Source organism: Dendrobates tinctorius, unplaced genomic scaffold, assembly GCF_039654945.1.
Source record: "Dendrobates tinctorius isolate UK_male_01 unplaced genomic scaffold, ASM3965494v1 ptg000003l, whole genome shotgun sequence".
NCBI lineage: Eukaryota > Metazoa > Chordata > Amphibia > Anura > Dendrobatidae > Dendrobates > Dendrobates tinctorius.
Genome location: NW_027361671.1, coordinates 91207501 through 91231625, shown reverse-complemented (window position 1 = coordinate 91231625; position 24125 = coordinate 91207501). Strand labels below are relative to the sequence as shown.

General features: G+C 40.9%; 1 protein-coding gene across 5 annotated transcripts in view; it reads right to left on the bottom strand.

The window, feature by feature from the left end:
• Positions 1 to 24125, bottom strand: part of TAOK3 (TAO kinase 3) — a 285404-nt gene that overhangs the window by 18982 nt on the left and 242297 nt on the right. For all 5 annotated transcript variants that reach the window (XM_073559574.1, XM_073559568.1, XM_073559579.1 and 2 more), the window contains 3 exons: positions 14139 to 14267; positions 4637 to 4840; positions 3463 to 3702 (listed from right to left, as the gene is read on the bottom strand). In XM_073559574.1, coding sequence (XP_073415675.1) covers positions 3463 to 3702; positions 4637 to 4840; positions 14139 to 14267 — 573 coding nt within the window. The remainder of the gene's footprint in view (positions 1 to 3462; positions 3703 to 4636; positions 4841 to 14138; positions 14268 to 24125) is intronic.

Genomic DNA, 24125 nt, shown 5'->3' with positions numbered 1-24125 from the left:
ATGCATGCTGAGACATCAGAGTAGACAAAGAAGGTAAGAGGCTAAAGTGTCATAAGTGTAATGAATGCATATTACCTCAGTGGTGCAGGCAGGAGAACCCCGACACGTGTTTCTCGTTGGCTTTTTCGAGGGGCAGATCTACCACTATTTACGCGAATCGGGGAGAATCTGCAGTAACCAGCCTCAGTCATTTTACGGTTTAAGAAGCTGTTAACACCACAACACAACGAAGCACATCAAGCCAGCAATAGGAACAGCAGCTTGGCGGGTATGCCGAGTTTCGCACCCACACCAATCTGATATTGATGACCTATCCTACGAATATAAAAGTACTGGACAACTCCTTTAACAGAACACGTGTCTGAGAAAGTGCAGGAGTGCTGAGGCTGCTCACACTGTTGTCCACCTGTCTTTCTGATCTAATACTGGAGATACCAGCAGTGATGAGGTAAGAAGAGGCTGCTCACACTGCTGTCCACCCTGTTTTTCTAAATCCTGAGACGATACTATGGCTTGCAGATCTCTTGTGGTATAAGGATGGGGGCGGAGGGTTGTATTAGTTTGTTTGAATGGAAAAAAATTGAGTCCTTGGAAGAAGATGACAAGATGGATGTATGTATGTATGTATGTATGTATGTATTATATACACACATATACACACACATATACATACAGTTAGGTCCATAGACAACACTTTTCTAATTTTGGTTCTAGACATTACCACAATGAATTTAAAACAAAACAATTCAGATGCAGTTGAAGTTCAGACTTTCAGCTTTCATTTGAGATTATCCACATTAAAATTGGATGAAGGGTTTCGCAGTTTCAGCTCCTTAACATGTGTCACCCTGTTTTTAAAGGGACCAAAAGTAATTGGACAGATTACATAATTGTAAATAAAATGTTCATTTCTAGTACTTGGTTGAAAACCCTTTGTTGGCAATGACTGCCTGAAGTCTTTAACTCATGGACATCACCAGACGCTGTGTTTCCTCCTTTTTGATGCTCTGCCAGGCCTTCACTGCGGTGGTTTTCAGTTGCTGTTTGTTTGTTGGCCTTTCTGTCTGAAGTTTAGTCTTTAACAAGTGAAATGCATGCTCTCAGGTGACTGACTTGGCCATTCAAGAATATTCCACTTCTTTGCTTTAATAAACTCCTGGGTTGCTTTGGCTTGATGTGTTGGGTCATTGTCCATCTGTAGTATGAAACAACAACCAATCAGTTTGGCTGCATTTGGCTGGATCTGAGCACACAGTATGGCTCTGAATACCTCCGAATTCATTCGACTGCATCTTTCCTGTGCCACATCATCAACACTAGTGACCCAGTGCCACTGGCAGCCATGCATGCCCAAGCCATCACACTGCCTCCGCTGTGCTTTACAGATGATGTGGTATTCTTCGGATCATGAGCTGTACCACGCCTTCGCCATACTGTCAAAAGAATGTTCTTCCAGAACTGTGCTGGCTTTTTTAGATATTTTTTTAGCAAAGCCCAGTCTAGCCTTTTTATTCTTGATGCTTATGAGTAGCTTGCACGGTGCAGTGAACCCTCTATATTTACTTTCATGCAGTCTTCTCTTTATGGTAGATTTGGATATTGATACGCCTACCTCCTGGAGAGTCTTGTTCACTTGGTTGGCTGTTGTGAAGGGGTTTATCTTCACTATGGAGTTTATTCTGCGATCATCCACCACTGTTGTCTTCCGTGGGTGCCCAGGTCTTTTTGCAATGATGAGTTCACCAGTGCTTGCTTTCTTTCTCAGGATGCACCATGTAGATTTTGCCACTCCTAATGTAGCAATTTCTCGGATGGGTTTTTTCTGTTTTTGCAGCTTAAGGATGCTTGTTTCACCTGCATGGAGAGCTCCTTTGACCGCATGTTTCCTTCACAGCAAAACCTTCCAAATGCAAGCACCACACCTCAAATCAACTCCAGGCCTTTAATCTGCTTAATTGAGAATGAGATAACGAAGGGATTGCCCACACCTGTCCATGAAATAGCCTTGGAGTCAATTGTCCAATTACTTCTGGTCCCTTTAAAAACCGAGTGGCACATGTTAAGGAGCTGAAACACCTAAACCCTTCACCAATTTTAATGTGGATACCCTCAAATGAAAGCTGAAAGTCTGAACTTCAACTGCATCTGAATTGTTTTGTTTAAAATTCATTGTGGTAATGTCTAGAACCAAAATTAGAAAAATGTTGTCTCTGTCCAAACATATATGGGCCTAACTGTGTATATATATATATATATATATATATATATATATATATATATATAGAGTGTATGTATGTCAGTGTCCAGCTGCAGCAATGAGACTCATGGGTCTTTCCCACCTGGTAATCAAGTACCTGCACGGACTGGATTAGGAGTAGATCCTTCAATAGGAGAACAAAAAGGAAATCCAGCAAGAACTCAGCAAACCAGGGTTGGAGTAAAATGATGCTTTTCTTTATTTCTTCAACAAGGTATAAAAACGACCCACAAGAATCAGAAACCAGAGTACATGGCAGAAATAAGCGCAAACGGGACTACGCCGAAACGCGTAGTCCCATTTGCGCTTATTTCTGCCATGTACTCTGGTTTCTGATTCTTGTGGGTCGTTTTTATACCTTGTTGAAGAAATAAAGAAAAGCATCATTTTACTCCAACCCTGGTTTGCTGAGTTCTTGCTGGATTATATATATATATATATATATATATATATATATATATATATATATATATATATATATATGTGTGTGTGTGTGTGTAAAAAGTTATCTCCAGGTCACAGCAGCAAACCTCCCTCGTGCACATGTATCATTGTGTCATATTAGAAATTATACTACAAGTGTAGCACCATATTAATACACTATAGTGATTTGGTTTCCTTGACAAAATGAGTGTGGTTTGCAAATTCAAAAAGGTATTTCTGAGTTTATTTATAATGAAATTTATTTTACAAATCGATTATCTTCGATTCCTCAAAAAAAATCGAAAAACCTTTATTTGGGGTTTTCCCACAAAATACCTTCATCACTCCACCCACAGGATAGACCAAAGTCTGATCGCTAGGGGTCCTTTGCTGTGACCCCCCCACAGGAAGGAGAATTCTGATCTGGATTCCCCCCTCCCGTTTCTTTTCACTGTAACTGGAATCCTTGAACATGATTGTTATAGCTTCTTTGAGTCTAAGTGACACTGGGGGAGTCAGTACGGCACTATACTATCTGCAGTCTCAGAAATCTAGAGGAACAGCAAAGGTCATGAATGGACAATGTCACTTCATTAACTCCCAATTGCAGCGAGAAGAAATGGCAGATAGTGTCCCAAGGGTGGGGATCCGAGAGATCAGATATTTATCACCTGTAGTGTGGATAGGTGATAGAGGCATTTTATTGAAAAACCCTCAGGTACTAAAATAAAGCTCAAATTATAACATTATACGTACACGAATTAAAGAATGATGGAAAATACCTTGAGATTCTTAGGTTGCTGCCGGAGTTCCATCACATGTTTCCGATGCAACTCCCTTTCCCTGCGCTTGTTGTATTCCAGCTGATTCTCCAGTTCAGTCTGATGCTGCAGACGTATAAGGTCCATCCGAAGTTTCTGCAACATGTGCAGCTGCCGATACTCCAACTCCCGAGTTGACTCGTCGTGCCGGATTAACATGGCATGCTCCATTTCTTTCTGGGTTCGCTTTTTATTGAGCTCCTGAGAAGGATATTAGTGTTAGACCCAGACAAAAACCATTGAAGAGGGTGAAAAACCAGACTGAATTTCTGTGTACATCTGCATGCTAAGTGTCAATAAAATTGCTGGATTACTATTTCTATTACTTACATTTAGAAAACTTGCTGGCTGTGATAATCAGAACGTGCATGAGCTACTACTTGGTTCTTTCAGGACACAAGCTACAAAATTGCTGAAACCTCAAGTGTAATTTAACATGGATTGGTCACTGTGTTCTTGGATTTTTGACTGCTCTAAGCTACTAAAACTACTAAATAGCATATGCACAAAAATATCCCATTACGTCTTCCTTTAATTCCCTCCTTTTCTTTGATCAAATTTTATTATATATCAATCTTGTTGTCTTGGCAGATGGGTGGTGTCCCCACTTCTCCACACTGTTTTATGAGCTGGCTGTGAGACTACTGGCTGCAGCAGAAATCTTCCCTTGTAACCCTAAAAAAATGCTGCAGAATAAATAAAAGTGAGCAAAACTAAATTCTTCTTAAACATTTGTTTTTAGGTTTATGATTTTTCATGACTTTTTGTTCCACTTCATTATGGCCTGTTGTATGTAGCTCACTCTTCTTTTAGCGCACCGTAGTTTAGCTACTTTGATTACTACAGACCTACAAAGACGTATGAGAACAACAAACTGGAGATATAAAATACTAAGAGGTAAAGAAAAAATGAGCAGAATCCTTTACATATGTCCATTTTGGGCATTACCTGTTGTACTATAACCCACGATCAATAATTTCCCAATGGCATAAGAAACTTGGGAGTAGTAACTCCTTTCTTTAACTTTGGAAGTGGAAAATAATTACGTAGCACATATAACTACGCTGCTTACAACTTTCATTACAAAACCTACAGAGAGTTCAGAAACATGCAGCCACAGAGTAAACAACTGTACCTCACGGATGTGCTGCTGCTCAACTTCATGCCTTTTAATCATTATCTTCCTCTTGAAGAGTCGGCAATTTTTCTCATAGTACAGTCTCTGTTGGCTAAGGAGTTGAGCTTCTTCCTCAGCCTGAGTGTGCTGGAGGTTCTCTTTATGCTTTGATATGCGTTCCTGCTTTTCCTTCTTGGGCGTGCTATGGTCCTCGTTCATTTCCTGGATGTAAGAGGTGACCAGTCACTAACCCTGGATTTTTAGATTCATAACATACTATAGTTTTATTACGTTTAAGAAGGGAGCAGTCACTAAGACTGAACTTTCCTTGCTATATATTACCACCAATCAGTCTAACCACTATTCAGAAGTGACACGCGGCCTAAAGAATTATATAGGAAACCCGTGTTGTGGCATGATGCAGCAGCACACATTATTAAGGGTCAGTTTTGACCAATCATTCTAAGGAGCGAGCCTGTTTAAATATGGTTGTTACCTTTAGTTCCAATCAGGTTTGTGAGCAATTATTGTTGGTGCTCAGCTCCGTGATCTTTTTTTTACCAATATACTTATTTTTTTTAGCTAGATTTTAGGCCACGTGCACACGTTCAGTATTTGACATCAGTATTTATAAGCCAAAACCAGGAGTGGAACAATCAGCAAAAAGTAGATTAAGAAACACGTCACCACTTCTGTATTTAATCACCCACTCCTGGTTTTGGCTTACAAACACTGACCAAATACTGAACGTGGCATCACTCACCTACCGGAATATAGCACCATTAATCCCATTGTGCTTTACAGACATCAATGGTATGGTCACCATTGGGGGGGGGTGTCACAATCTAGATTCCCCATCGCTATGTCTTTGGAGTGTGGGTAGAAACCGGAAAAAAAACAAACTCCTTGCAGATGTCGTCCTTGGTGGGATCTGAACCCAGGACCCCAGCGCTACAAGGCTGCAGTGCTAACCACTGAGCTACCATATTGCCCTTATTACCACTATATTCATGGCCCAATTTTTATCGGCGTAATATATATTATTTGTAATTACTGTACTACATACTACACAACCTTTCTACACAGTGTTCCCATCTTGATTAAATATATTGCTTACAGCAAAATTGATTCTTTATGTGCAGTGTATTTTTCTTATCTATTATACAGGGGGTGAAAGTATTGAACACCAATTTTATACGTAAATATATTTCTAAAAGTGCTATTGACATGAAATTTTCACCAGATGTAAGTAACAACCTATCTAAACCTTTGAACAAATTATTAAACATGTAAGTAAGTACCTGGATAAGAATGAAGTGATTAACCAGAGTCAGCATGGGTTTGTAACTAATAAGTCATGTCAGACTAACTTAATTTCTTTCTATGACAATCACTGATTGGGTGGATCAGGGAAACAGTTGATATAGTATATCTTGACTTCAGCAAAAAATTCGACAATGTATCTCTCATGCCATCCTTATTGAAAAATAAGACTATGGAATGGACAAGGCAACTGTTAGGTGGATTCATAACTGGCTTAGTGATCAGACAGAGTGGTCAAATGGTTGGACATCCAGTTGGAAGAATGTCTCAAATGGGGTACCCACAGGGCTCTGTCCTGGGCCCTGTATTGTTCAACATCTTTATCAATTTAGATGAAGGAATATGGGGTAAACTGATTAAATTTGCTGATGACACAAAGCTAGGAGGGATAGCGAATACTAGAGAAGAGAGAGAGAGGATTCAAAAAGATCTAAAACTGAAACTGTGGGCAGCAACCAACAGGATGGTTTTTAACAGGGAGTAATGCAGTCCGACATCTGGGCAAGAAAATGGAAAAAAAAACAAACAACGGGAGGAATAGGGCTAAGCAATAGCACATGTGAAAAAGACTTTAGATATACTAATATATCACAGACTAAACATGAATAAACAGCGTGATGCAGCAGCAAAAAGGCAAACAATTATGTGTTGCATTAACAGAAGCATACAGTCAAGATCAAGTGAAACCATTATCTCACACTACACCTCTTTGGTCAGACCTCATCTGGAATGTGTGTCCAGTTCTGGGCACCACAAGACATGAACAAACTTGAGCAAGTTCAGGAAAGAGTGAACAGAATGGTGACCAGTCTACAAACAATGTCCTTTGAGGAATGGTTAGAGGATTTGGGAATGTTTAGCTTGCAAAAGATAAGACCTAGAGGAAACTTGATAGCTGTCTACAAATACAGTATCTCAAGCGCTGTCACACTGCAGAGGGATCACCTTTATTCTCATTTGCACAAGGAAAAACTAGAAGCAATGGGATGAAACTGAATGGGAGGAGACATATTAGATATTAGAACAAACTTTTGACAGTGAGGGTGATCAACGAGTGGAACAGGCTGCCATGAGAGGTGGTAATGATTAAGTGAATCCTGCATTGAGCAGGGGGTTGGACCAGAAGACCTAGGAGGTCCCTTCCAACTCTACCATTCTAGCACAGGCAAAGAAATTAAACCATATATGTCTATAAATTATGTGTAATATTGAGAAATGACACAAGAAAAAAAAAGTATTGAACACGCTTACTGAAATTTTAATACTTTGTACAAAAGTCTTTGTTGGTGATGATACCTTTAAGACGCTCTTGTATGGAGAAATTAGTCGCATGCATTGCTCAGGTGTGATTTTGGATTATTCTTCCACACAAACAATTTTTAAATCCTGAAAGTTCTGTGGGCTCCTATGAACTCTGTGCTTTAGTTCCTTCCATAAATTTTCCATTGGATTCAGGTCAGGTGATTGGCCGGGCCATTTTAGCAGCTTTATTTTCTCTGAAAGAAATTGAGTTTTCTTAGCTGCGTGTTTGGAATCTTTGTCTTGCTGAAATGTCCACCCTTATTTCATCTTCATCATCCTGGTAGATGGCAGCAAATTTTTATCAAAAATGTCTTGGTACCTTGGACAATTCATCCTTCCTTCAATTATATTGTTTTCTAGTGTCGTATGCTGGAAAACAGCCCCACACCATGATGTTCCCACCTTTAACCTCTGGTATTTTGATAGTGTTCAATTTTGGTCTCATCAGACCAGAATATTTTCCCAGTATTTTGCTGGCTTGTCTAAAGTTTGCTCAAAAACATTTAAAACAAGCTTGAAAATGCCTTTTGGTCAGCAATGGAGCCTTGCGTGGTGAGCATGCATACAAGCCATGGAGGCTTAGCACATTTATAGCTTTCTTTGAAACAATTGTACCTGCTGATTCCAGGTCTTTCTGTAACTCTCCACAGGTGGTCCTTGGCTCTACGACAACTCTTCTGATAATTTTCACGCCTCTGTCTAAAATTTTGCGGGGACCACCAGGTCGTAGCTGGTTTATAGTGAAATGATGATCTTTCCACTTCCAGGTTATGGCCCCAACAGTGCTCAGTGGTTTAGAAATTATTCTGTAACCAATTCCATCAGTATTTTTTGCAACAATAAGGTTGATAAGGTCTTGAGACAACTCACTGGTCTGACCAATCATGAGATGTTTCATGTGGCAACCTTGGTAATGAGATACCTTTTTATAGGCCATCAGTTGAACCAGCTGATATTGTTCTCCAAGTGGCAGGATTGCTTTCTAATTACCGATAGATTTCAGCTGGTTTCAGGACTTTCCATGTTTTTTGCACCTCTTTCTTCATGTGTTTAATACCTTTTTCAGTGTCATTTCTTATTATTACACATAATTTAAGTTATGGACATCTATGGTTTGATTTTTATGCCTGTGTGCATTGGATGGCTTGTTACAGACATCTGGTAATTACTGATGTCGTTAGCACCTGTAGAAATATTGGTGACGTATTCAATACTTATTTCACCCGCTGTATATCTAATTATGCATTGCTATAGTCTATTTTTCATGGTATTTATAAAGCTACTTTCTGCTGCTTATATTTTTATCTGGAGTTAAGTTTGTGCATTTTTAGCCATTTTCAACTTTCTTTAGCCACTTATTTCTCCAGAATTTCTTTTGGCACATTTTGCATTCCTCTCTGGAGTGATGGGAATAAGTTATTTTAAGTAGTAGCAGTGATTTACACTATACAGAGGCGGCTCCTGTATATCTACAAATGTTCTAACGAGCCTGTACACTGCACTTATACTCATTCACTAATTGGGTGATTCTGCAGAAGCCCACTGACCTACAGGACGTTTATGGGGCACCAACACATCAAAATACTTCTAAAAAGCTACCAGTCTGGGCAATAACCTGAGCATGAGGACGACGGATTGCAGCAAGTCCTCAGAACAAAAGGATTGCTTACAATGATTTGTAGCAAATGCCCAGATATAACAAATATTCAGTTTCTACTGTTTGTTTCCATTTCAAAGTTCTCTAAAACTATAAAATAAACTTGCATAGCATACGGTGATCATGCTTTATTTACATACGTTGGGAAACGTTAAAAGGGACTGCCATCACAGAATTACTGTTCAAACCAAGTATAGGCATTCAATGCATTATTGTGGGGCCAATCATTTATATACACCTTCCCACCTGCTTGTTTTCCATCTATCGTCTCCCTTCTCTGGGTCTATGAGGCCAGAGTTGTCAATCAAATAAAATGTAGTGGGCTGAAGATAAAGGTAAAACAAGCAGGTGGGAATGTGTACTTAAAAGACTGGCCCTGCCATGAAGCACCAAATGGTGGGACTTACTTTGATCATTCATTCTGTGCTAACAGAGTCCATTTAAAAGAGGTTGCATTGAAGGAACAACCCATTTTAAAATACAAGCCATCCTGCTGGTTCAGATTTCTATACCCTATGTGTGCCATTAGACAGATATTACATGAAGCATTGCCATTAGGCGGCCACACATTTTCCTTGTAGTCCAGAATACATAGTTAGGTGGGGTCCACCAGAGTAAACCCTACAAGAACTCAAGGAGTGATTGTCCACAAAATTATAATAAAAAGATAACAAATTTTATTAAGGAATAAATTACAAAACATCACACTTACAGTAACCAACAGCTACAACAGACAGGGCACATAGAAGGCTCATGTGTGAAGGACATAGAAAACGCTGGATAAAATCACAGGATGAGTAAACTAGCAGAGATCACGGTCTGCACCTCAAAAAAGCTTTCTTGTAAGAGGTATTTTCAAAAAAAAGTGCATAGTGCATTTAAGGTGCAATAGGTTGGGGGGGGGTCTTTTTCATACCTATTGCACCTTAAATGCACTTTTTTGAAAATACCTCTTACAGGAAAGCTTCTTTGCGGTGCAGACTATGTGGTCTCTGCTCATCCTGTGATTTTATCCAGCGTTTTCTGTGTCCTTCACACGTGAGCCTTCTATGTGCCCTGTCTGTCGTAGCTGTTGGTTACTACAAGTGTGACATTTTGTAATTTATTCCTTAATAAAATTTGTTATCTTTTTATTATAATTTTGTGGACAATCACTCCGTGAGTTCTTGTAGGAATTATGATTTTTGGAGTTTATAGAGGTTTTTAACAAGGTTGTCCACTACTTTCACAATGATAGGCCGGAGTCAGACACCTGGCACCCACGCTGCTCAGCTGTTAGTGGCCACCGGCCGGAAGTACTCGCTTGCCGAGCTGCTCAGTCTACTTGCAGCAGCCGCAGCAGGGTACCACATAGCTGCCTCCTATTGATTTGAATAAGAGGCGGATATGTAGCACCAATCCCCAGCCACTACAAGTAGACTGAGCAGCTCGGCAAGCGAATTCTTCTGGCCGCCGACACGGATGACAACTGATTGGTGGGGGTGCCAGACCCCAGCTGATCAATGTAAAAGTAGTGGACAACCTTTAAATCGTGACATTTTAATACTTTAAAAACAACAAGTAGCTATAGATCTGTTTCATGAGACAAGTTCTTACTTCTCTAGTCTTATTTAATAACACAAGATCCATCCTATCTGCTCTACCACTTGGATTAACTCCTTAAAGATTACCTATAGGTCAATTTGCAGCATTTAAAAAGTTCTGCAATATAAAAGGAACTTAACAACATGCTGTAATAGAATGGTAACTATACAGAGAATCATACATCCATAGGTACCCAGCTGGTAGAGACTTCTTTTTTCTTTAACACATCTGCCTCTATAGGGCCTGGCCCTCTAAATCCAGCAGAGCCCAGATTATACAAAAACGTTCACATTACAAGGACTTTTTTCCTTCTCACTGGGGATGCTATGTAGGGCAAAATTATTATATATATATATATATATATATATATATATATATATATATATATATATATATATATATATATATATGTCTACAAATACTTCATACGACCATATAAATATCTCTACATATACTTCATGTGACTGCTTTTTCCATTCAAATTCCTCTTAACTACATCAGTAATTGTTAGTCAAAACCAGGATTGGGTTCAAAGCATGGAAAGAAGCAGATCTTTCAATTAAGCTTTTTCTCTTTATGTTGCACGCCTGTTTTTTTCACTTTCACATGACTGTACTTTTCATCAGCATTTGCAAGTGGACTAATGTTGACACACTGCATTCAAATCTGCCATGGATTTTCTGTGGCAGAGCAGAGGTGAACCTTCAGATTTCCGTTTCAGTGTCAGAAATCAGCACAGGCATGCCCCACTGTTAGTTATTTCCACAAAAGCACCACAAACCTGAACAGAAAATTTCCAATGTGAATGGGGCTGCAGAAACACCATTCACATGAACATTCCCATGATTAATATACAAACTCCGCACCAAAATCTACATTAAAAAATATAGTGTAATTTAATCCTTACTGGTAGAACAAGACTTTAGAAATTTCAATATTAAGATTATTAATAAGTTTAAATATGCCCTGGTTGCCCTTCATGAAAGGAACGCAGGCACAATAGAGATCTGTGGACCAAATGTCTTCCCCCACATAAAAAAAAAAAAAAAAAAAAAAAAAGAGTTCAGCTTGAAACTGCAACTGCTCAATCCTTTTCTCCACAATCAGGGAAGTCAGAAGGCCATTAAAAGGGTTTTCACTTTAAGAAAAGTGGCCTCAAAAGCTTTTATACTAGTTTAACAAACAGAGCAGATACTTTCCTTTCCCTAGTACAGCTCCAGATCTTCACTGCTGCTCCACGGTCTGTATTTTGGCTGCAGCGGTGAGGTCACGTCGACAGCACACATCATTGCTGCAGCCAATCACTGAGCTCAGCATCTTGTGGCATCAATATCAGCAGGGCAGTGGAATTAAGTGATTGGCTGCAGCGGTGGTGTGCTGTTGACGTGACCTCCCTGCTGCAGCAGAATCTGACTGGAGCAACAGCAGAAAGCTGGCGCTGGACCAGAGGACAGCAAGTATCAGCTATGTAATTTTACAAGGATAAAAGCATTTAGGACCGCATTTCCTCAGGTGTCAAGCCCCTAGCTAAAGATTATTGGAGACTGAAGTTTTAGCCTCTCTTTATGAGTAACAGTATAACGTTTTTGCATAAGTTTATTCACAAATTGGAGGTTTACCATTGTATGGGTCAGGGTTAGACAACTCTAGTTAAGTACAGTAAAGATATATATCTTTGTACCGTGTTAGCCAGTAGATAGAAAAATATTTAGAATTGAGAGTCCTCAGTGGTTGATACCTTTTAATGGCTAACTGAAAAGATGGAACACATTGCAAGCTTTCGAGACTACTCAGGTCTGTTCATCAGGCTAGACTAATACAAAATCTGGAGAATCACATATCTATACACAACACAGCAATAATGCAATATATAAGACAAGTGATGTGAAGCAGAATTGTCAGATGTGCAGCAGAATTCTGCTTCACATCACTTGTCTTATCTATTGCATTATTGCTGTGTTATGTATAAATATGTGATTCTTCAGCTGTTGTATTAGTCTTTGCCTGATGAAGAGACCTGAGTAGTCTCGTAAGCTTGCAATGTGTTACCATCTTTTCAGTTAGCCATTAAAAGGTATCAACCACTGAGGACTCTCAATTCTAAATATTTTTCTAGTTAAGTAGACATCCGTTGTATAATAGAGAAAGCATTGGACCTCTGAAAAGGTTTCCCGAATACATGGACTAAAAACACAGAATATTTTATGACCAATTGTCAAGGGTCTACCAAGTAGATATCAAACCACTTGTTGCAAGAGAATACATTGACTCAGTTTGTTTTTTCCAAAAATGTAAACTCTCAAAACTTTTCCCATAAAACAATTATTCTTTTTAAAGAATAGTACCAATCAGTTCTGCTATTCCTCCCAGAAATGGGCGTTATCATTACTTCATGTCAAAAGCGTGTGTGCCTTCACAGTTTGATACTAGTAACACCCAGATTATTCATACATTTCTAGGAGGATGAACAAAGTAACCGCTACTTAAACAGATATATAAGGAGAGCAGAGGTGAACAGATCAACTTTTTTTTTTTTTTAGCCTCAACCCTTCAAAAACCCCTTAGTCTAGGAGTGCCCAATCATCACAATTCACACACGTTCAGCAGATGACTCCGTGTTAGCATGACGGGGCACATAAAGCTGACAATCAGTTGTTACTAGCTAGGTGCAGCTGGATGTAAACACTGAGATGAGCTGATCAGCACAACCCTGTTTAATGTGTAGCGAAGGCGGTCGAGTATGGCTGACCTTCTCTTGAATAGGATCTGATGTGCAGTACCTGGCAGCAACGGTTACTTATTGGAGGGAGCTGTGCTGTTCAGCTTGTTAAATGGCTCACATCCCACTGATGCCGGCGGCTAATAACAGATGATCAATGGGGGTGCTGGACTCCCACCAATTCTTTATAGATGACCTATCCCAAAAATAGGTCATGACATTTTCATACATGGACAAACGTGCAACTGAAAAGTCACCAATAACCCCTGGGAGACTGTTAATACTATAATGATAGGGTGACACATCACTGCTGTACCTTACGGTGGTCATACACATTAGTTAAGTTCCTTAAAGTGGATTATTTCAATTAATGCAATCATTCAACAGGTGAAATATAACAATGAAAGAGCATTTTTTGTTGATCTGCGACAACACATCGCCTGGAAGGCAGCCGGTCATGTTTACATCATCTTCCAATAAATATTTTAATGAACAAATGCTCCTAGATAAAACTACTTTTGGGAATTGACTTTGGTCCCGTGTCACTGAACACAAATGGCCAGTCTCAAGGACTGGCAAATATTACCTAAACTGTATATAGCTGTGTTCACGCAACACAGGCTCACCAAACAATTATTCGTTCAATGGATGTTCAACCATCCTCCTACTTGTATCTAATGTGTATGGCCACCTTTAGCCGATTACTGACAGATAAACTTAGGATTTGCTGCACTTTACTGCAGAAAATTAATTCTCTAAATGAAGAATGACTTTCCCAATCAAGATAAAATAAGCTCCAATGATAACAGAAGATGGGCTTGGAGGATTGACAAGTGACTGATATGGTGCCATCGGTCTTCGGAAGTGTAAGGCAAGAAAACTATTGGAAATATTCTGTTGATGCTTCTCAGAGCCAAATTTACTTCTGCACATGCCTCTTTAATCTTTTCCTTGCAAATCTTGTACTGCTTTTTCTGACTTTCTAAGAAGGATGTTAAGTCTTTCTTTTGTTGGGCTATGATCTGTTGCTGAAATCTCCTTTCATCCGCTGCAGCCAACTTTGCCTATGAAAAAAAAAGAAAATTACTACTTTTATTTATTACGTTTATGAATTACTTTTTGTTTTCTTCAGAGTCATCAATAGGTTATTTTAACCAACTCTAAACTGCTTCTGTTTTATGACCATTTTCCTCAGAATCTTGTAGGCATTTCTCAGAAGTGGAATCATATAAATTTAAGTAACATAACCTCCTCAAAGATGGTCATTAGATGAAATCTAAGATAACTTTTTTACATAAAGTTGTTTGCTGGATACTACCCTTTCAGAATTAAATGGTAGCTTGGCATGTACTCTCAGATTTTTGTGTAAATGGAAATTAAGAACATCTGTCAGAACATGATTGCCTAGGGGAGGACACACAGAAGTTAGCTCCTGTGCATGAACCGTACATGGGCCCTTTGGTGTATTATGAAGAGCTATTGCACTGAAGGTAGAGTCAGAGAAGGTGCCTGCTTTGGTGGCATTAGTTGACCACCTTTCTCTTTTCATCTTCTGTGCAGCTACACGTGTTGTACCAATAAATATGTCCACCCCTGCGATCACCAGTTTCCATAAAAGTGAATTGTAGTCTTATATAGCATTAAATAGACACTAGAATACGATTTAGTCCTGTTTCACACTTCCGTTTTTGTGTCCGCCAAACGGATCCGTTTCCGTTTTTGACGGAAACGGATGCCGACGGAAACGGATGCCAACGGATCCGTTTTTAAAAAAAACGGATCCGTTTTTTTGACGGATCCGCGGTAACCGTAATGGAAGTCTATGGGACAAAAAAAACGGATCCTGCAAAAAATGGCGGATCCGTTTTTTTACGGAAAACGGATTTTGACGGATTTGAAAAAACAGAAGTGTGAAACAGGCCTTACTTTTAGTTATTTTACTAACTTATAAAGAGCTATTAATTCCTCAGCACTTTAGATATCATCACTGTCCCCATCTGGGCAATCTAGATTTCCTATCAGTAGGTCTTTGGAGTGTGGGAGGAAACCCACAAAAACACGTGGAGAACATATAAACACCTTACAGTTCTTGTCCATGGTGGGATTGGCGCTCAGAACCCCAGCGCTGCAAAGCGCTAACCACTGAGCCACCGTGATACCCATAAATATGAAACAAAGCGTACACACTGATCAGTCTTCAGCCTCATTCAAAGAGGTATGAGTGCATTTTATTATCAGTACTATGGCACAGACCTAGACACAATTGTGGGTTTTAAGCCACAAATTACCTGGATAATTATGTGGTTAGTTCAGATTTGTCAACCATTCATTCAGACCAGGACCTAGGGCCTTAAATCAGTTGTTAAAATGTGCCCACATTACGGTCATCGGAATGAGGCCTCAGAAGAAAAAAGTGTTCACTCATAGGATCCATTTCCGGCTTCATTTTCTCACTAAAGATTGCACCCCCGGGTTTATCAAACACACGCACCATACAGCGAGGGGAGCAAGGAGTCAGACTCCTGGTGATGTACAATTAGCACATGGTCACTGGCGTAGGACAAAACAGACGTCTCCATTGGAGCAGCAAGGTTTTTTTTTTTATTTCTAAATTTTAAAACAAACATCCATACTGGTGTTTTTGGAAAAATCTGCAACAATATGATTCGATGTACGTTTAGCGCCACAGACAAAGGAAAAAACATGCAACAAACTCTTGCAGTCCTACTAATAGGAAATTAACTGCTGCATCGTATGTCAATTTCTCATCAGGAAAATTCAACTGCAAATAGATGCGTTGTTAATATCTCATCTACGTACCAGCTACTGCAGGTTTTAGTGTGTAAATCCACAGGGAATTTCTGCAGCATTGCAGTCCTGTGTGGACATACACTTACAGGATCATAAGTTAATCAGTCATGAGCAAAATACTACAGTTGTGAATAAATGGATGGATCAGCAGAGAGGCCAGTGTGACAAGTATACGGCCTGTTATGGAAGTTATCATAGCTAGCAATATACTCAAAATTTCGAAGTTATACAGTGATCCCTCAAGATGTCCCTATTGTTTAAAAACAGGCATGGCTCTCCAACCAGCCTCTAAAAGAGGTCAATCTTGAAGAACAGAAAGATATATATTGCAATAAGTCACGAAACTTGTTCATTCCATGCCTAGAAGACTTGGTGCGGTCCTTAAAAATCATGGCGGTCATACAAAAGACTAGATGTAGTTTTTGATGAGGGATGCATTCATTATTCATTGGGTATATTTTTTTATAGAAAGAATTTTATTTATTTTGACACTGGATTGGCTGTTTGAACACAGAGCAAAGTGTTAACTTATTGATAACCAGAGGCACCTGAAAACTGACCAGCCCTGATGTAAATCATGATTTACACATGCTCTGTGTCCAGTTCTTAGACTAAATTGAGTATGAACACTCGGATTATTAGTTCAAGAAATCAATTATCTTTACCTAAAATAAAAAAGCCTGAAAGCATTCGACAATAACCATATGCCCTATTAAAGCAAAGAGACCTACGAGAAGCGCCTCCTCCCCAAGTTGTGCCTGCCCTCTAAGAGCCAGGCTAGAGATCGTATATGAGGGATTTTGTAGTTGGGCACATAAAGGATTGTTTTTTGGACTCCATCATATACATCTAAAACTGGATGCGTCACATTTACATGCTCATTACAAAGGGAAGAGGCCTTTAAAAGGGGTTGCCCACTACTTGGACAATCCCTTCTTAAAGAATAACCATCGTTTTAGTTTTTATTTAATAAATCTATAGTACAAGTGAAAGTGAGAAACTTTGTAATGTATCTTATTAGATAAATCTTTTTTTCTCCACCAGGAATGATCATGTTTCATGAGTGAAATCTGTATTCAGTGAATTCTGAGGATTGTTACATCACTGAGATGGTCAGGAGGTGCTGATAAGATTCTATTGCTGGGAGAAAGCATAAGTGAGGAGGAACTAGATGCAGAGCTCCTCCCCTTCTGTTCTACATACAATCTTCCCATTATCAGCTTTCATCTCCCATCTCAGTAATGTATTAGGCTACGTGAGTCTTGCAGTCAATCAGTGGTTGCAAAGGGAAAAAATGCGCTCACACTTTCCCGGATGTCGGAGGTTCGTCCAAAGTGAGCACAGAAGCCCATTAGCGAGCGATGATTGGCTGCTGGGCTCACACGCAAATGTCACGCAAGCCCAGGTAGACCGGGCGCCAACATTGTCTGGAATAGGACCGGAATGGGAGTACATGGTGTCTATATTGAAGTGCTATAACACCTGCACAAGAAGAGTGGTCAACATACCTGATCCTACCTTGCCCCTAAATGTAGAGGTCAGGCGTTGCACACAATACATTAGTTGGCAGGGCAGGATTGGTCATATTTAGATGCCATCGATCTAGGTCCCAGGTAGAGGTAATACAGGAGCAAACTAAACATCTTCCAAAATTTCTACAATCCTAAATAAGAAACAAGGTGATACAGCTGTACAAATCTAATATAGTTCTAACAAACCCAATTTTACAGTAGGTGGTATTCAGATACATTATGTCAAGTAACTGCACATGGCTGGTATTGTCTCAACACTTGTGTGGCATGTTTTGGTTCACCGACATACAGACACAGTAGTAAAGTCCTATCACAATCCTGTGAAATGATAACTTATTCCTACCTTCCAAAATACCAGGATTATTACCCTTCATTACGTACAGGCCCGGAGTGGAGCAGGATAAAGCCAGTCCTCCAATAGCTGACCCCACTTCCCTGGCGGTATCGCAATCTTTTGGTTAGTCGCTAATTGTGGGATTGCCATACGTAGCAACTTACCATAGTGGGGAAAAAGCCTAAAATGCTGAATTTTGCAGTAAGTATGGTATAGGATATGGTAATGAAACGTGCAGACATGGGCATGTATGTGCCTGAATAGCTTCAACAAGTCACATATACCAGATAAACACTCTGGAGGATCACTACAACAATGGAGCATGTGCTGAATTTTGTAAAGTGGAGGAGAGAGGATTAAAACAAAATGGCCTCTGCTTCCGCAGAATATTTGAATGAGCAGCTTTATCTCAACATAAACTCTTAATCTTGGGATCTGTAAAAACACTGATGAGTTGTAAGAGCCCAAGGTAAAAGGACTACATTGCAGAAAACCCCTGCGCTGAGGTCCTCTAAGCCCATGATGTGCTCCTATACATGGCTGTATGTATTGTGGGGACCACAGGCGATGTCAGCAATGAATCCGCACATACTATACATTTCAGTTGCAGCACCAGGGATGTGGCATAGACCATCTGATGGTGGTTCTCCTGCACTACTGTATACTACACATTCAGCTCCAGGGACAGAGTCACTGCTTTTGTAACATTTGGCATCATAAAGGCTACAAGGTTGCTAGCACAATCATTCCATCCCATAAAGGGTTACCGGCATATGCAGCCTCTGCAGAGAACCATGCATTTGCCATCCATAATTTACAATATCCTAGTGCTGAAATATCAAATCTACAGTCAAAACAATAAAAAATGTAAAATGCTACATGCAAGCTATACAGCTACCAGGGAAAATAAAGCATCCCCCTCAAACTGCAGATGAATGGTAACGTCTAAGAGCTGTTTGACAGCTGAGTGGGGAGACAGGTTCAGTGTATCCATGACAACAGCCTGAGCCCGACTGCTCCATTTCTGAACATCGTGTGCATAAGACACCTATGGTAGCAGGATAATAGCGGGTGCAAGTTTTGCTGAGTGGAGCATTCGTTTCACAAGCATAATTCATCATACAGGGAAGGCTGCTCGTCTTGTAGAAGGAGCTGGCTGCAGACATGCATCACGCAGCACCAATGCAGCAGAGAAGACAGGTGTCTGGATCTCTCCCGTCACTACGCCTCCATTTACAATGCAATGGATTGCTTCCATTTCACATGAAGCAAAACAGCCACAAATGCAGACTGAGCGTTTCCTCTGCAGCTCTATGCAGCAATATTTGATCTTTCTGTGCCCTTAAATCTATGCAAGAGGTCATACGTAAGAAGAAACAAGTCATAAGGGGCAAACATGGTGAAGCCCAAGGAGCCGTGATTACAGGCATCTGCGGGGCTCCCCAGCCAAAATGTATGGTGTGTGTTGTAGGCAGCTTTTACCATCGTGCAGAACCTCTACCCATGGCTGCAGTTTTACCAGCTCAGGGGTATCGTGGAAATTCTAGTTTAATAAAAATACACCAATCACTAGAGCCCTTTGAGGCGGCTCTCTAGGAATAGAAAAAAAAGATATATATGCACCTTTTTCAAAATCTGCTGCCCACCCTACCTGCCTGGTGTATGCTGTGCCCTGGAGATCACTACATGTTCTAGGTTATCTCCAGGTCACCGCTGCCACTCCGCACCCATAGGATAGCAGTGTGAGCAGGTGCCTCTTACACACTTCAGTTTTTTGCATCAGTCAAAAGGACGGATGGCGGATCCGTTTGATGACAACGGATGGTACCCGTCCGTATTTTTTGACGGATCCGACAAATGAAGAATTTTAAAGGAATCGCAGACTGGAAAAGAGAGAGAAAGAGAAAGAGAGAGAATTTTTTTTGTCCAGCACCCAGTGTCTGGAGGATCCGCCAGAGAAAAGCAACTTTGGCGGATCCGCAAAAAAAACGGATGCAACGGACGGCAATCCGTCACAATCCGCCAATAATGGAAGTCAATGGGGAAAAAAACGGATCCTCAAAAGAAAATTGCGGATCCGTTTTTTTCAAAACCTGGCGGATTGTGACTGATTGTAAAAAACTGAAGTGTGAAAGAGGCCTTAGGCCGCTTTCACACATGACTGTCATGCTCGGATTAACGTCAGCAATGTCGGCACCAGTTGTGACCCAAACTACAGCCTATGCACGAGTCCAAACTCAGACTGTGAAAATCAGAAGTCTGACACCTGCCTTAGGGTACCGTTACACCTAGCGATATGACGCGGTCAGGATCGCTAGGTGGTCGCTAGTGAGCTGCCACACAGGCAGATCTCACCAGCGACCGCTGGGGACGGGGGTCGCTACTTACCTGTCAGACGCCTCCCGCCCGGCTCCACGCGTCGCTCGTCGGCACCACAGGAAGCGCCGCAGGAAGTGACCGACGAGGAATGGTCCAGGAGCTTCTCACGCGATCAGCAATAACCAGTGGGGGAGCCGGTCGGAGGTAAGTATCACATGCAGCGATATCGCTAGCAATATCGCTGCAACGTCACAAAATCGGTGACTTTACAGCGATATTGCTAGCGATATCACAGTGTGTAACGGGGGCTTTACCCTCAGCACCACTGGTGTCTCTGCCAGTAGTAGATCCAATACTCCCTAGGAGCACATCTTCCTACACATGAAGGGAGACAGCAGCCATAATGATGGACTATATCCCTGGAAAAAACGCATCATCCCTTCAAAAAGGGCCAATGGTTAAGAGCAAGATAAATAAATAAGGAAAAAAAAGGGGAGGCTTGTTGTAAGGTCGCAATGGCAGCAATATATACAAGACTCTCAGAGATGAATCTGACAAGAGCTACTTTTGGCTTCAAAAGATGACTGATAATATTCAGGAACGTCTTGGCCCCCCATTGCAGCTAATTTCTCAATATTTCACCATACGTTCCCTCAGGTCCTCACAAGACCTCCTTCTCTCCTCCACTCTTGCACGTTTTGCATCTAATCACCCTCAATCAAAAAGAATTCTTCGAAGTGTCCCCCCATCCTATGTACTGCTATGCCCCAATACATCCGATTGTCTCCCACATTCGTAACCTTCAGACAGAACTTGAAGAGACAGCTTACAGCCGGCACTGACCCCGCTACCACCACCCCACCACCACCACTGCAGCGGCTGCAACCCCCCCAATCTGCTGTCTCCTTCCCCTCTTCCCTCTGTACCAATCTTTCACTGTCATCTTGTTCAGTGTAATTTATATTGGGTTTCAACTTTCAGCTGAGTTTACGCAGAACCAAGTTTCGAGAATTTCCCAATTTGCAGTTGTGGACTGGCCATACAAAGGCATTGGTGGACTAACCTTTGAAACATCTACCTGCACATACAAATAGTTTGGGGTGTGAAATCCTGCTGACAGATTTCCTTTAACCCTTCAAAGGACCTGACTATCAGCTTTGTGCCTTAGATCTTTGCTCCCCTTCTTCCATGAGCTGTAACCATTTTAACCATTTCTGCCAACATAGCAGTATGAGGGCTTGTTTTTTGTGGGGCTAGTTGTGAAAGGCACGATGCTTACCATCATTTATCGAATTCCAAAATGGGAAAAAAAATGTCAAGTGCATGCAGTGAAACTGCAGAGAAAAAAAAACAAAACAAAAAAACAACAACACAGACACCTCAATTCCGCAATATTTTTTTTGTTTTTGACATTGAAGTATAAAAAAAAAAAAAAATCACCCAGAAATTTTTCTCATTTTTCCCCAGATCACGATTATGGTGATAAAAAAAATCGTGTATTACCATATTGAGAAACCTGTAAAAGTGTTTTTTTGTTTTTTTTTTGCATTGTGAGTGGCAGGTATTTTTTTGTTTTGTGTTTTTTTAACAATTTTGGGGAGAATACAATGCTTTGATTTCTTTTGTGCATTTTCTTTTGCAAAGTAGTGTCAATTACGAGTAAAAATACGCAATTCTGGAGTTTAGATCTTTTTTGTCTTTACAATTGTTACTAAATCAGGTTAATCAATATTTAATTTTGTTAGATCTGACTTTTATAGATACTGCAATAAAATTATTATATATGTATTTTTATATGATCTTTATTTTTAATAGGGAGTAAGGGGGGAAATTCGAAATTGTGTTTTTCCATTAATTTTTTCTCCAACCCGCAGCGTCCAGATGTTACAGCATAGTATATGGGATTTTAAGAAATTCCATGTCCACTATGCATCCACAGACAACTGCGGAGATCGACATGCAGCGAGTCTCTACAAACCGCAGCATGTCTAGTTCACTAGCCTTCGCAAGAGAAATTTAACCTGTACAACGTATTGGATGCGGTGAATCCACACGGTACACTGAGCACACAAGGATTCACCGATGTTCGATAGACGACAGCACTTTGGACGCAGTGAACATGCGCTGCTAGTTCCGGATCGTCTGCACATTCCCTTAGACACCCGTAAAACTTGAAGCCACAGGGCCTTGAACATATTATACGAGCACACCCAAGATACTCTGGTACCACCCGAGCATGCTCGGGATAACATGCTCGCTCATCACTAGAAAGAAGCAGTAATAAACAGCTTCTATCTTCTCTTTGGCGCTCCCAGCCATCTCTGGCACCCAGAAACTTGACCTGCTATCAAGACCCCTCAAAAATGGTTCTACTGCAACTAAAAATTGTTGAAAGAATTCCAAATTGCAGGTTGGCAGGTTACTTATACCAAGTACATGCACGTGATTGCGTCTAGGAACATGGATTTACCTACAGAACTGTAAGGGCCCCAGTTAGAAACGGCACCATACTAATGCTGGCATCATAACAGTAATTCTACATGACTTGTTTGGGTCAATAACTGTGCAATTATGCCTGGACTCATGAATAACACGTTTTTAGTAGTGATGGGAAAACGTACTCGGATAACACAAAGCATGCTCGGTAAGATGTTATCTGAGCACTTCGCCCATCACTAGTTTTTAGAGCATTGGTGCTTGTATGCGGCCCCTGAGGAAGGCATCTGCGGCTTGCGGTGCACTACATGTCTCAACTCCCTGAGGCAGGGGGAAGGCGCGCATTCAGGAACGCGCGATGGCTGTTCTGTGTGCACACACTGCAAAGGACCTGGGATGGGGTCACAGGAGGGGGAGGAGTCAGGGGTCACATGAACAGGGGCCTCAGTGTATGCAGGACGCTGCTGTCTGTGCTGGTTGCCATGGTGCTGGATGAAGGTAAGTTTATGTGTGGGGTCAGGAGGGGATTAGAGGGTGGATGTAGCGGAGCCGCGCGCGTACGAGGTGTGCGGAGAGGAGCCGCGCGCGTACGAGGTGTGCGGAGAGGAGCCGCGCGCGTACGAGGTGTGCGGAGAGGAGCCGCGCGCGTACGAGGTGTGCGGAGAGGAGCCGCGCGCGTACGAGGTGTGCTAAGTTTGAAAGGAATGTGGCCCGCAAAATAGGCTGACGAATTGGCAATAAAGATGGACCACATTTATAATATTAAAAAAGCAAGCAATGCTCTTGTTGGGTGTACTGAGGGTGGCGTAATCAAATAAAACAAGGGTAATGTAAATAAGATTTTCTTGCAAGGAAGGCAAAGTAATGGCTAAATTTAGAATATACTTTTCCTAACTAAACACTATGCGGGTTTCAGGGCAGTTTACTTTAAAAACAAAATAGAACCTACAAAAATTGTGCACTACTTACCCTCCCCAAATTCAGCGCTGAGTCTCTGCCACTGTACCCGGTCCGTGTTATTGCTTGCACCGCTGTCGTCATGCTGACAACGCTGCAGCCAGTGATTTTTTGCTGCAGTAGTGACATTGTGTACAGCATGAACGTCACAAAAGACAGTGGGAGCAGCAGCCAAGTTTTGGTACTGAACCGAGGGAAGGGAGAGTAAAGCACAGAACTGTGCCTCGGGACAGTGGTTTTCTGAAAACGCAAATCCCCTTTAAGATCACCACATACAAAGGGGCTTTCAGAAGGATATTTTTCTAAATGACCTGGTCTGTGAACAATATTCTCTGTAATTTGTGGACTAGACAGTCTACTGAGGCAGACTGGGCACTCGGTTTTACTAAATTCAACTACACCTTCCTATTTTATGTAAAGGTGCAAGAAGGTTGGAAGGAAAGGGTCTAAACTACCAAAACCTATACGGCAAGCCACACTTAATATAAAGTCCCCAAATCTAGCCACACATCCTATATCAAAAAAGAAAATCA